The sequence below is a fragment of the Schistocerca cancellata genome, chromosome 4 (assembly GCF_023864275.1).
Source record: "Schistocerca cancellata isolate TAMUIC-IGC-003103 chromosome 4, iqSchCanc2.1, whole genome shotgun sequence".
NCBI lineage: Eukaryota > Metazoa > Arthropoda > Insecta > Orthoptera > Acrididae > Schistocerca > Schistocerca cancellata.
This window is the reverse complement of record NC_064629.1, coordinates 777,273,755-777,288,633: the sequence shown is the minus strand read 5'-3', so window position 1 is coordinate 777,288,633 and position 14,879 is coordinate 777,273,755. Positions and strand designations below refer to the sequence as shown.

Genomic DNA, 14,879 nt, shown 5'->3' with positions numbered 1-14,879 from the left:
TTGGTGTAAATATAGGCAACCTGAATTTTATGGCAGAATCTACACATAAACATTCTCTTCCTTTGGCTGTAATGGAGGCAATCAAACCTATTTACAGAGATTTGACAGATCCTGAGCTTCTAAAGGAGTGTTTACATGGGAAGACCCAGAATGTGAATGAGTCCTTCAATGATGTTGTGTGGTGCTGTGTGCCTAAAAATGTATTTGTTAGCCTTGTGACTGATGTTATCAGTGTCTGGTGCTGCAATAATTTTAATGGTGGGAACTATGAAAGACTTAAGGTTTTGGAGAAGTTAGAGGTAAGATTTGGACAGAACACAGCTAAAGGACTGTGGAAACTGGATGAGCTTCGTGTATGTGAAGCAGAGTTCGCTGCCCAGCAAATGACAAAAGAGGCAAGAAAGAAAAGAAGGAGGCAAGCTCTGGGCTGTTGTGACACTGAAGAAGATACAGACTATGGGCCAGGGCAATCTAGTGCATAAAAGACGCAGATAGGTAAATGTGTATAAGAATTTGTAATAAAAAAGTTTTAAATCGCAGTACCTCTGAACTACATTTTTTGCAATAAATAACCCATTTTCTAAACAAAGTATTGATGGTAGAGACATGCCAAGTGTGAGATTCAACACATATGGAACTGGAATAATTAAAATATCCTGAATTGTTTTGTGTTTATGTTCATTTATTTACAAAATTCTGTCAAAAAATTGAGTGTTTGAAAAAAAAAGGATAACATGCCCCACAATACAATTTTAGTAACAATTCTAATTCAGTGTATCTAGAAAAGTGCATTCAATAATTATGGAAAATTGTAAGTTGGTGTCTTAAAAAGTTTCACTGCTGTAGAAAATCAAACGTTGGTTGCTGTTTTCGTAGTTCTAAAGGCTATGAAAGTGTACCTGCCGACCATTGTTTTCACTATTTTCCGAAATAAAATATAAACACTGAAATCGAATCGAGTACAGCAGAAATTACTCCACTATAATTGTGACAGAATCCTCGTTTTTCGAATTAGTGCCACCTGGGAGCAGTGGTGGTAAGAAAGTGGCGCAACAAAGTACAACTTAACTGAACTTTTTGTGGCGTGAGTAAGGTTGCATCTCTTAAATTGCGCCACTAAAAATTGGGAGTTCACACATGCAACTGCAGTATGCCTCTAACTGTGGCGATACTTTTGTTGTGTGGACTTAACACTTCAATTTCTCCCTTATCATAGCCCAGTCCGCATTAATACAGAACTTTACATATTTATAAACGACGTAACCTCGATGTTAACGTACCATGCAGTAAAGAAAAAGCCTAACTTCAATTTCTCTCTGCTTGAGATTAATGTTATTGCTTTGCACTTCCTGTTTAGCGTTGCGCGTTGTGAACCGTACGAACACGAAAGTCGATAGACAGCTAATTTCGTATTCGATACAGCATGTGACGTCACGATGACGTCACTGTTGCACCAAGTCTTGTGAGCTGTACGTGGGATTTTGACAACGGGCAAATGAAATGAATCTAGTTAATGTTGGAAACATGATGATGCGGCAAATCCAAACACTTTACCCCTGGCCTGGCGGTAAAACATCCATGACTATGCGTTCGCAGTCAACGTGTTTGTGTTGGCAACGGATAGAGAGAAAGCACAAACTACGGAATGTGTATACTACGGGTTGCTGCCGATCAAGAACTGGGGAAAGTGAACCGTGCCGTTAGCCACCTAGGGAAAATTTCGAGAGGGGAGATGGACTTCGAAGTGACCTTGAATTAAAGAGCCGAGTATGGGAATCTTTGGATGGTTTCAGAAACCTCTGATTTTCATGTGCATAGGTGCACTGCATACTAGTAGGAAAAGTTATCACAAGCAAGGTCATTGAGGCAATAGGCTGCGTCACGTGGGGCTTTGATAAGGGACAATATAGAAACGAACCTGTAAAGATTGGCAAGACGATGACGTATCAAATCCAAACAGGTACCGTGAGATAATTTAATTACGTCGAAGTGCAGGTGATGGTTTATATGCGCGTTTAGCATAGAGATCGGCGATGTCATTTGATGGTCTTAGCAGACGTAACTAAAACATGATATGTAATGCGTATCACGTGCTGGCTAATTACTTGTAGGACGCTACAGTTTCTGATCACGATGCTACGAATTTTGAATGCTTATTTTAGACAGGTTGCGCTCTTAGCGACGCAATTGCACTGCTGTATCACATACTTCCGACCAACTTTTGTTTTTTGGGGATGGCTGAAACATTCTATCGTATAAATGTAGTGCTTGGGAACTATTTTATCTTCGTTTTTTAATATTTATGACGTTAACATGTTACAAACCAGTTTGCGCTACACAAGCAACAAAAATGATTACGGCGCCACTACGCAAAACGAGAAAACGTAGGTTACATCAGTGAGTCAGTTGGAATCGGTCGACCTGTACAAATACTTGAGAGTAACAGTTTCTAGGAATATCAAATGGAACTATCACATTGGCTCAATCTTGGGGAAACCAGGTTGCAGACTACAGTTTATTGGTAGAATACTAGGGGAATGCAGTCATTCTACAAAGGAGACTGCTTTCACATCATTCGTGTGACACACCGTAGAATAGGCTTTGTGTGTGGGAGCCGTATCAAATAGGACTAGCTGATGCATACAGAGAAGGGCAGCGCAAATGGTCACAGGTTCGTTTGATCCGTGGGGAGTCTCATAGTGATGCTCAAGAAACTAGATTGAGATACACTTTAAGATAGATGCAAACTATCCTGAGAAACCCTACTTACAAAGTTCCAATAACCAGCGTTAAATAATGATGAATCCAACTCCTTACTGAAACTTTCTACATTTCGCCCCCATAGGGCTTACGAGGACAAGATCAGATGAATTACAGCTCACGTGGGGGCATTTAAACAATAATTTTTGCCACACTTCATTTGTGAATGGAACAGAAAATCCATAATAACTGGTGTAATGGGCAGTATCTTCAGCCATGCATTTTACAATGGTTTGGAGACTATGGACGTAGACATAGACAACTGGCGTTTTGCTGAAATCTGCCAACTAAATATAGCACACACATGAAAATTATCCACACTAGTGCTTAGTCAGTACCCACAACCTGTACGGGAATTCACACTCATTGGTCTCGCTGACGTACAACCAGATAATCACCCTTCAACCTAACCTAGACCTCAGGCTATGCTATACACTAGTCTGTCACCTCAAACAAATTGACAGATTTCAGCCGAATGCTAGTTTTGCAGTACATACTCATTTTAGTGACTCATTGTGTGATAATGATTCTGATTCTTGACATATAGCCAATGGAGGAAGAAAAATACACAAATGAATTATAGACAATGATAAATCACAGTATTGAAGTACACTGTGTGAAGAAATTTTAGGAATGTATATAAAGCAGTGATTGTTGTCACAAAATGCAACTCTTATAAACAAATACAGTGTACTGGATTACGTTTCCCTTTAAAATACTTGGGAGCAAATTTGAATATTTCAGTTGAAAACAGGCAATGGTAAATTCGAATATAAGGGGAAGAATGTCTGGTTGACTTTTCTGTCAAATTATCACATGGCAGAGAGAAGAATCATGTCATAGACTATTCATCAGTCAGAATGGAGCCAATACTACAGTGTGTGGTAATGTTTAGCACCAATTATTGAATAAGGAAAAAGTGCAGCGAGTACAAAGAAAGCAGCAAATGCAGTTACATTAAGGAAAAAACTGGGTTTCACTGTCATTGACTTCATTTGCACAGCTCTAAAGATCCTAAGGAATTCTTGGGTCACCAAATTGTGTCTAGCCAAGTACAGAGGTACTTAACAGGAATGTTGAGCTATTTTTGCAATCTGTCAATGAATATATTTCCTGAAGGACTACAATAATCTGTAGTAGGAAACACTTATGAGAATAGAGGTAAGCAAATAATGTCCATAGTTTGATACAAATGACACTACCATTTTTCTTACAGAATACTGATGTTGAATCCTCACACACCTTAAAAGGAATAAGAATGCATTATATAACTAATGAGAGCCTTCATGATTTATTACTTGACGTACTTCTGTTATTCGTACATGTAAATGGTCCCCAAGTTTATTAACAAGCTGTCCAGGAGATACTGTTGGAGTGTATACTAATCAAGGGCTTGAGGTCAAGCCTGTCAAACACAGCCAATACAATAGCCAAATACACTAGTGATGAGATCTTGTCAAACAGTTTGACTCATAATCATACAGAACCCACTATCAGCACCTTAAAGAAGTAACGATGCGTAAGGAAGGAAGAAAAACTAAGGTTAATCGTCATGCTGACAATGAGGTCATTAGAGACAGGATACAAACTTGATGTTGGTGAAGTATGGAAGGAAAAATCGGCATGTTATTTTCAGAAGAACCATTCCAGCGTTTACCATAAATGATTTAGAGAGATCAAATAAAACCTAAAACTGGATGTTCAGGTTTGGAATTTGAAACACTGTCATTCCAGATGTGAGTCCAGTGTCTTACTACTGCGCCACCTCACTCGGTACAATGATGTCAAAAATTTGTTTTTTGTAATGTAGGTTGACTAGAAAAAGTAAAATTCTATGGTCGTGTTGTTTAGGAAACCCTGAGGGGCAGATTAAGCTGCCTGATTGGAAAGGTTTATCCATCCTTCATGCAGAATGGCACCTTTCCTTTATGAAGTGTGAGAGTTGAGTGTAGGTGACTCTAATGAGTGTGTATAGTGTGATGTCGTGTGTGTTTAATGATGATGAGAGAAGTAACAGGGTGAATCTCAGTGCCAACATATAGGCTATATCTCATGAATAGTACCAAAGTCCTGAGCTTAACATCCCAACCTGCCAGCAGGTCATCATCAACAGTGTTGCTTGACATCAATTCATGAGACTGTGGAGAGGCTGGAGTTTAATCCAGCACATTGATGCAAAGTCTGGTGATGGGGAACTATGCCACAACTCCTCCTCCATTTTGCTGTAAAGACAAAGGGAAACCAGCGAAAGGTGCATGGCATATCCAGGCAATTATCAATCCAAGTATTGGCCATGACCAACATTCTACATCTACATCTATACCTTGCAAAGAACCACAAGGTGAATGGCAAGGGTACATCCCATTTTACCAGTTGTTGGTGTTTCTTCCCATTGCATTCATGTATGGAGTGAGGAAGAATGATTGAATGCCTCTGTGCATGCAGTAATTATTCTAATCTTATCCTCACAATCCGTATGTGAGCAATACGTGGGGTATTGTAGTATATTCCTAAAGTCATCATTTAAAGCCGGTTCTTGAAACTTTGTTAATAGATTTTCTTGGGATAGTCTGTGTCTTTCTTCAAGAGTCTTCCAGTTAAGTTCCTTCAGAATCTCTGTGACACTCTCCCACAGATGAAACAAAACTGTGGCCATTCATACAAAAAACAGCACATTACCAGGTAATGACAAAAGAAAAAGTACTTGCAAACCAGTCAGGATAATGTGTCAGAATATTCAGTGCCTCAAAAACAAAGTGCTAGATCTAGAAGTAGCTTTAAACAATCTTGCTGATGTCTCTTGTATTTGTTTATCTGAATACTGGTGCAAGGCTAGTGAATTAAGTCTCATAAATATAAGCAACTTTAATTTATCATCACATTATTGCCTAAGTGTTTTTAAAAATGGTGGGGTATGCATTTACTCTAGAGTAGGACTGCAGTTTAAAGTGAAAACAGAATTGGACCATCTAAATACAGAAAAACATTTTGAATCATGTGCCATAGAGTTAAAAGCCGAGGAAAAGAGTGAAAAACTAATTGTCATAACAATATATAGATCACCACTGGGTGACAAAAACATATTATTCAAAAAAATAGAAGCAGCATTTAACACTTTTTATAGTAATGAAGTGAAATTATTGTTATGTGGGGATTTTAATATTAACCTGTTATTTGAAAGTGATGAAAAAAGGCAGTTTTTGAGTATACGAAGCAGCTTTCACATGAAACCACTCTTTACAGATGCCACCAAAATAACAGAACTGTCATCTTCTTTTTTAGACAATATTTTCACAAATATGGATAATGGTATCACTGAGGCACTAAATGTAAACTTAGGTCTTTTGGATCACAAAACACTATTAGCATACATAAATTCCACTGTACCCAAGGCAGTAAATAAGTGGGAATACAAAAGGCACTTCTATACAGAAAAAGTAAATACTTTCATCCAGTTGTTAGCCAATGAAACCTGGGAAGACGTCTTTGCAGAAACAACAACCGAGGAATCTTCCAATGCATTTTCTAGCACATTCATGTTCCTATTTGACATGTGTTTTCCAAAAAAGCTCACAAAGATCAATGCCATGCCTAAGAACACAAGCCAGTGGATAACACCTGCTATTAGAGTATCTAGTCAAACACTAAAACATATCAGTCAACTCAAAAAAGACAACAACGATGAACACTTCACGGATTTTGTTAAGACATATAAGAAAATTTACAGGAAGATGATCAAAAAAGCCAAGACAATGCACAATGACAATGTAATTGCTGGGTCAGCAAACAAACCAAATGTTGTATGTAATGTAGTAAACAAAGAAATAGGCCCAAGCAAAAATGTTAGAAATCTAGATGACTTTGTTTTAAAAGATGTTCAAGGTGCTCTAGGCAGAAATCTTACTTTAGCAAATTACGTTAATGAATACTTCATAAATAGTCCAATCCATCTGAGTAAAAATTGTTCTAGGATTAGTAGAACATCAATCCCAGGAGAACAAAGTGTTAATTCAATATTGCTACCTCCCATGAACAAATTGGAAGTTAATCGAATAATAAAAACAATGAAGAATAAAATGTCCTCAGGGATTGACAAGGTACCTTGTTCAGTCATGACGAGATGTGCTAGTGTCATATCAGAACCACTCTTGCACATCATAAACATATCATTGTCAGAAGGAGACTTTCCACAATGATTAAAAATTGCAAAAATAAAACCATTGTATGAAAAGGGCAATATACAGGGTTATTACAAATGATTGAAGCGATTTCACAGCGCTACAATAACTTTATTATTTGAGATATTTTCAAAATGCTTTGCACACACATACAAAAACTCAAAAAGTTTTTTTAGGCATTCACAAATGTTCGATATGTGCCCCTTTAGTGATTCGGCAGACATCAAGCCGATAATCGAGTTCCTCCCACACTGGGCGCAGCATGTCCCCATCAATGAGTTCGAAAGCATCGTTGATGCGAGCTCGCAGTTCTGGCACGTTTCTTGGTAGAGGAGGTTTAAACACTGAATCTTTCACATAACCCCACAGAAAGAAATCGCACGGGGTTAAGTCGGGAGAGCGTGGGAGGCCATGACACGAATTGCTGATCGTGATCTCCACCACGACCGATCCATCGGTTTCCCAATCTCCTGTTTAAGAAATGCCGAACATTGTGATGGAAGTGCGGTGGAGCACCATCCTGTTGAAAGATGAAGTCGGCGCTGTCGGTCTCCAGTTGTGGCATGAGCCAATTTTCCAGCATGTCCAGATACACGTGTCCTGTAACGTTTTTTTCGCAGAAGAAAAAGGGGCCGTAAACTTTAAACCGTGAGATTGCACAAAAGACGTTAACTTTTGTTGAATTGCGAATTTGCTGCACGAATGCGTGACGATTCTCTACCGCCAAGATTCGCACATTAAGAAAAAATGTTGCTTCATCACTGAAAACAAGTTTCGCACTGAACGCATCCTCTTCCATGAGCTGTTGCAACCGCGCCGAAAATTCAAAGCGTTTGACTTTGTCATCGGGTGTCAGGGCTTGTAGCAATTGTAAACGGTAAGGCTTCTGGTTTAGCCTTTTCCGTAAGATTTCCAAATCGTCGGCTGTGGCACGTTTAGCTCCCTGCTTGCTTTATTCGTCGACTTCCGCGGGCTACGCGTGAAACTTGCCCGCACACGTTCAACCGTTTCTTCTCTCACTGGAGGCCGACCCGTTGATTTCCCCTTACAGAGGCATCCAGAAGCTTTAAACTGCGCATACCATCGCCGAATGGAGTTAGCAGTTGGTGGATCTTTGTTGAACTTCGTCCTGAAGTGTTGTTGCACTGTTATGACTGACTGATGTGAGTGCATTTCAAGCACGACATACGCTTTCTCGGCTCCTGTCGCCATTTTGTCTCAGTGCGCTCTCGAGCGCTCTGGCGGCAGAAACCTGAAGTGCGGCTTCAGCCGAACAAAACTTTATGAGTTTTTCTACGTATCTGTAGTGTGTCGTGACCATATGTCAATGAATGGAGCTACAGTGAATTTATGAAATCGCTCCAATCATTTATAATAGCCCTGTACATGAAGTGGGAAACTGTAGACCAGTAGCTTTATTATCGGTATTTTCGAAAGTAATAGAGACAGTAATGAAAAACGGAATTACAAATTACCTCGAGAAATTCAATCTGTTGTCTGTAAACCAACACGGCTTCCACACAGGAATGAGTACAGAGTCAGCCATCACCCAATTCATTGAAAATATTGTAACAGGGCTAGATAGGAACAACAGTACAATAGGAATAAACTTGGACTTATCAAAGGCATTTGACACTGTCCAACATGATATCCTGCTAGACAAATTAGAATATGTCGGTATACAAGGAGTGGCAAAAAGTGGTTTCATTCATATCTCCATAATAGGAAACAGGTAGTAGAAATTGCAACAACAAGCAGTAAAAACCAAAGTATTGTTTACAGATCGGATATTCAGACTGTGCCAATTGGGGTACCGCAGGGGAGTGTTCTAGGACCTCTCCTATTTCTTCTTTACATAAATGATATCAAGATTCCAGTAAATGGTACTCACATAACCCTGTTTGCGGATGACACAAACATTGTAGTAACTGACATAAACGGGGTATTGCCAACATCTGTGACCAGAGTTATCGAATATTTGCAAAATTGGTTTGAAATGAACAGATTAACCATAAATATCTCTAAAACTAATTATATCCATTACAGGAAAACAAAGTCACACTCTGATCTGGATCTCAGAATACAAAATAAAGAAATTGTGAGAGTTGCTACCACAAAATTCTTAGGTGTACGTGTAGACGAAAATTTAGACTTGAAATCCCACATCCTGTATCTCTCTCATAAGTTAAGCTCTGCTTGCTTTTCATTACATGTTATTAGCTTTGTGTGTCGTAGGGAATGTTGCAAAACTGTTTACTTTGCTTATATACATTCTGCTATTACCTATGGTCTCACCTTCTGGGGTCATAGTAAGAAAAATCTCGAAACCATCTTCACTCTACAAAAACAAGCTGTTAGAATAATTACCAATAGTTCAAGGCTAACTCCTTCAAATCAATTATTTCAACAGATAAATATTCTACCCTTACCGTGCCTCTATATACAAAAAAAGCGTAATTAATGTAAAAGAAATACTGACAATTTCCAATCCAGCTCGGATCTACAAGGCTTTGGCACATAATAAACAAACATACAAGGAAGTAGATTGTATAACAAACTACCAGTAAAGATAAAAGAAATAAAAAAAATTGTCTTCATTTAAAGAAGTAGTATTCAGATTTTTAATGACCAGCTGCTATTATAGTGTAAAGGAATACCTGGAATAGCTTCATACAAAACAATTAGATTTATATACTCTGTGCCAATAGTAATTTTTATCTTACTGTTGCTATGATCTAAATAAATAATATGTACAAAAGTGTTAGAATTATTATGTGCTATATCTAAATATCAACTGTGTATTCCATGTAAAAATCTTTCTCATACATTAATGTAATTAATCAAAGTTGTACATGCTATTTCAATGCGGTCTGATGTTGTGTAGTGTACTATGCACATTTGTATTGTGTAGAGTATTGTTCACCCTTTCTATTTTTTTTTGACAAAATCGATGCAATGTACATTGTCTCTGGATGAATAAACTACTATTACTACCACTACTACTAAACTTGAGCAATATCATAGGACAGGTCGCTTGAGTGATTTGTAAGCAATATCCTTTGTAGACAGATGGCACTTCCCCAGTATTCTCCCAATAAACCAAAGTCTGCTACCTGAACTATGTGATCATTCAATTTCATATTCCTACAAAGTGTTACACTCAGGTATTTGTATGAGTTGGTCAATTCCAACAGTGACTAACTGATATGATAGTCAAAGGACACTATGTTTTTTTTCATTTTGTGAAGTGTACAGTTACACATTTCTGAACATTTAAAGTGATCTTTGCACCACTTTGAAATCTCATCAAAATCTGACTGAATATTTATGTAACTTCTCTCAGATAGTACTTCATTATAGGTAATTGCATCATCTACAAAAAGCCTGATGTTACTATTAATATTGTCTGCATGGTCATTAACATACAGTATGAATAGCTAGGGTCCTAACACTGTTTCCTGAGGTACACCCGAAGTTACTTCCTCATCTGACAATGACTTCCCATCTGAGATAACATGCTGCATCCTCCCTGCCATAAAGTCCTCAGCCCAATCACAAATTTGACTTGACGCCCCAGATGATCATATTTTTGACAATAAGTGTTGGTGTGGTACAGAGTCAAATTTAGTATTTCATGTGAGCAAAGTGCAACTTGAGTTTCACATGATTAATGTTTTCAGAATCCATGCTGGTTGGTACTGTTTGAGATAGCTCATTATGTTTGAGCTCAGAAAATCTTCTAAGATTCTACAACAAATCAATTTCAAAAATAAGGACAGAAGTTTCCTGGATCACTTCTACCACCCCTCTTGTAAACAAATGTGGCCAATGCTTTCTTCCAACTGCTGGGAATGTCTTTTCTTTTCTTTTCTTTTTTTTTGTGCAAGGGATCTATGCTAGATTATAGTTAACAGAGGGGCTAATTCTACCAAAAATTGGATGTAGAATCTGATAAGGATTCCATCAGCCCTAGGACTTTGTTCAATTTAAAAAAAAATTTCAACTGTTTCTCAGCATGACTGACACTAATATCTATTCCACTCATCATTTCAGCAGTAAAAGAATTAAAATGGGGTGGTACTCCTGGGTTTTCCTTTGCAAAGGACCATTCAAAAACAGAGTTAAGTTGGTCAACTTTATTTCATTGTATGTTTGTTGTTAAATTACTACCAACTCCAGTTGCCCTGTGATAAGACACTGGGCTCTTCTTCAGGAGAACAATGGTTAAAATCCTCATCTGGCCATCCAGTTTTAGATTTCACATCATTTTCCCTTAACTGTGTAAGGCGAATTCCAGTATTGTTTCTTTGAAAAGTACATGATCAATTTCATTCCCAATCATTACTCAGTCTGAGCGTGTGCTCTGTGCATAAAGAATTCCTCACTATTAGCATATTAAAACTTAATCTTCCTTTTTCCAAATTACTAACAATGAGATCAGAATTGGAAGGTGATGCCCATTGCCTATTGCTAGTATCCATTCCAACATTTGAATGGATTGATTGGAAGGATGAAGAACAAAAAATTGTACCCTGAATATCATTCACCAGTAAGTGGATCACCACCTATGTTTCTTTAGGAAGTTTTTGTAAATATTTACAGGTTACATAGTTTTCTCAACAGTAGTGATTAATATGATCGACCACTTCAGATTATGTGTCTGTATTGTGTTTACAGAACGTTTACAGCTGTTCCTGTCAAAGAAATGGGGGGGGGGGGGGGGAGGGTTGTCAGGCTGAGAGAGAAAGATATCTTGTTTGTTGTGGCAGACTGATCTAATTGTTAACAAACAAAACAAATCCTTGGAATGAATCTCTGAGAATTATCAGGAAATAATACTGTCTAGGCCTCTTAAATTAATGACAAACTTAGGCTGTTTCCATCATCAGATCCTATAATTAAGTTCAAAAGTACATAAGGATGAGGAGTGTTATATGTAAATATAATTAATCAAAAAGAGTAAAAAATGCTAAGCCACCAAATCTTAGAATGTGTAAAAGGACTGCTGTGTCAGTTGCAATAAAACCTGTGCCAAAGTGGGGTGTGTATATAGGATAAACAGGGAGGAATTCATGACAAAATCTAGATTAGATTAGTACTTGTTCCATAGATCATGAATATGACACTTCGTAATGATGTGGAATGTGTCAGGTTAATAAAAGGTGTCTATACAAGATATTACATTACACAAAATATTACATGACACTTAATTAATTAATTTTTTTTTTTTTTTTGGGGGGGGGGGGGGAGGGGGATTTGAGGAAATTATCCACTTACTATATCCAAAAATTCATCTAATGAGTAGAAGGAGTTGCCATTAAGAAATTATTTTAATTTCCTTTTAAATGCTATATGGCTATCTGTCAGACTTTTGATGCTATTAGGTAAGTGACCAAAGACTTTTGTGGCAGCATAATTTACCCCCTTCTGAGCCAAAGTTATATTTAACCTTGAGTAGTGAAGATCATCCTTTCTCCTAGTGCTGTAGCCATGTACACGGCTATTACTTTTGTATTTGTTCGGATTGTTAATAACAAATTTCATAAGAGAATATATATATTGTGAGGCTACAGTGAAGATTTCTAGCTCTTTAAATAAGTGTCTGCAGGATGATCTTGGATGAGCTCCAGCAATTATTCTGATTACACACTTTTGTGCGATGAACACTGTTTTACTCTATGATGAGTTACCTCAGAATATGATGCCATATGAAAGCAGTGAATGAAAATAGGCGTGGTAAGCTAATTTACTGAGATGTATATCGCCAAAATTTGCGATGACCCTAATAGCATAAGTAGCTGAACCCAAATGTTTCGGCAGATCCTCAGTGTATTTTTTCCAGTTCAACCCCCCATCAGTGCATACACCTAGAAATTTTGAATATTCTACCTTAGCTACCGATTTCTGCTCGAAGTCTATGTTTATTAATGGTGTCATTCCATTTACTGTGTGGAACTGTATATACTGTGTTTTGTCAAAGTTTAATGAGAACCCATTTGCAGAGAACCACTTAATGATTTTCTGAAAAACATCTTTTACAATTTCACCAGTTAATTCTTGTCTGTTGGGTGTGATTGCTATACTTGTATCATCAGCAAAAAGTACCAGCTTTGCATCTTTGTGAATATAGAATGGCAAGTCATTAATATATATTAAGAACAGCAGAGAACCCAAGACCGAACCTTGCGGTACCCCATTCTTGATTGTTCCCCAGTTTGAGAACTCGCCAGTTTTTTGCATATTATGTGAACTGCTTATTTCAACTTTCTGCACTCTTCCAGTTAGGTATGATTTAAACCATTTGAGCACTGTCCCATTAATACCACTGTACTTGAGCTTATCTAGAAGTATTCCATGATTTACACAATCAAAAGCCTTTGATAGAGCACAAAAAATCCCAACGGATGACTTCCGGTTACTCAGAGAATTTAATATTTCATTAGTGAAAGTATATATAGCATTTTCCGTTGAAAAACCCTTCTGGAAACCAAACTGACATTTTGTTAAAACTTTATTTTTATCAAGGTGTGAAGCTACTCTACAATACATTACTTTTTCAAGAGTTTTGGATAAGGCAGTCAGAAGAGAGATTGGGCAGTAGTTGTTGACATCAGACGCATCCCCTTTTTTATGCAGTGGTTTAACAATGGCATACTTCAGTCTATCTGGGAAAATACCCTGCTTCAGAGAGCTATTACATATGTGGCTAAGAATCTAGAAAACATTCCCACAGTGGGAGCAGTAGCACATTGAAGGATCACTTAAAAATGTATGTGTGCAGTTTGGATCAGATTAGTGAAAGCATGGTGGTGTTGCACAGTTCACGAATAGGACATACTGTAAACATTCTAGAAGACTTTGATATTTTGACACAGATAACTGAAGATTCTCACACAGTTTTAGTGCAAATTGGTTTTTGAAATTTTTCGTGAATTACTGTGTTTACATGCTGGCTGACACAGATTCTCCTGATGTTTGTTGGGTAACATCTCATGTTGGCTGGGCCTGTGAAGTTCTACTGTTTGCACTGTAACTGGCACTCCTCTGTGGGCAAGTTACTGAATTGCTGGTTGGAGTTGCCTCTCTGAAGTGTATTGGTTTATTATTCTGATTGTTTTGTATTTTTTAATTTGTTTTCAAATTCACTGTTTATCTAAACTTCAGTGCCAAGGACACAGTTTCTATGTATCTATCACAAGTAGTTACAACTGCAAGATATTCACATCAACATGCTAAGGCAAAATGTATATAAAGCTGAAGCTATACGTGATTATAATGCAAATGTAATGATTACATGGTATATTCTGATGAACTCCCCATGTACATGGTATTACCATTTGAAATGATAATTTTGAAATTGTGAAATCATACCTGTTAAAGAATTTTTTAATAATTTAACTTACAGTCTTTGCAGTTTGAAAGCATCCCTGTCATTTTTGTGTGTATGGCCCAAAAAATATTGGCAGTGTATTCTAGACTAGCACTTCCTCTCAGCACTTGCATTTCTGTAAACTTTAGAGCAAGTTTACTGTTGACAAACAGCCATAGTATGGATTTTATTTCTGCTGGCACTGAACTTTATTTCAAATATTCTAAAGTTTGGTGAGTGAATCTTTTTTTCTCTTCTTTCTTTCTTTTCTTTTTTTAACTGGTGATGTAGACTGGCAAGATAAAACATTGTGACCACCTGCTTAATAGCCTGCTGGTCCACATTAGCAACTGAATACAGCAATAATTTTGCCTGGTATTGATTTGACAAGTCCTCAGCAGGCTTCTGGAGGTATGTGGCACCAGACAACTACACACAGGTCATGTGCTTCCTGTGAATTACGGGCCATGGGCCAGTGGTTTGTGGGTACAGAGCTGGCATCCCAGGTGTGTTCCATCAGGTGTGAATCAGGCAAATTTGGTGACCAAAACATCAGTGTGAGTTCAGTGTTG

At 37.7% G+C, this 14,879-nt stretch overlaps 1 protein-coding gene across 1 annotated transcript in view; it reads left to right on the top strand.

Annotated features, from left to right (window-relative positions):
• The first annotated feature begins 1,803 nt into the window (after window positions 1-1,803).
• LOC126184605 (phosphotriesterase-related protein) overlaps window positions 1,804-14,879 on the top strand; it is a 251,206-nt gene continuing 238,130 nt past the window's right edge. Inside the window, exon 1 of the mRNA XM_049927058.1 lies at window positions 1,804-1,960. Coding sequence (XP_049783015.1) covers window positions 1,939-1,960 — 22 coding nt within the window. The 5' untranslated portion in view covers window positions 1,804-1,938. The remainder of the gene's footprint in view (window positions 1,961-14,879) is intronic.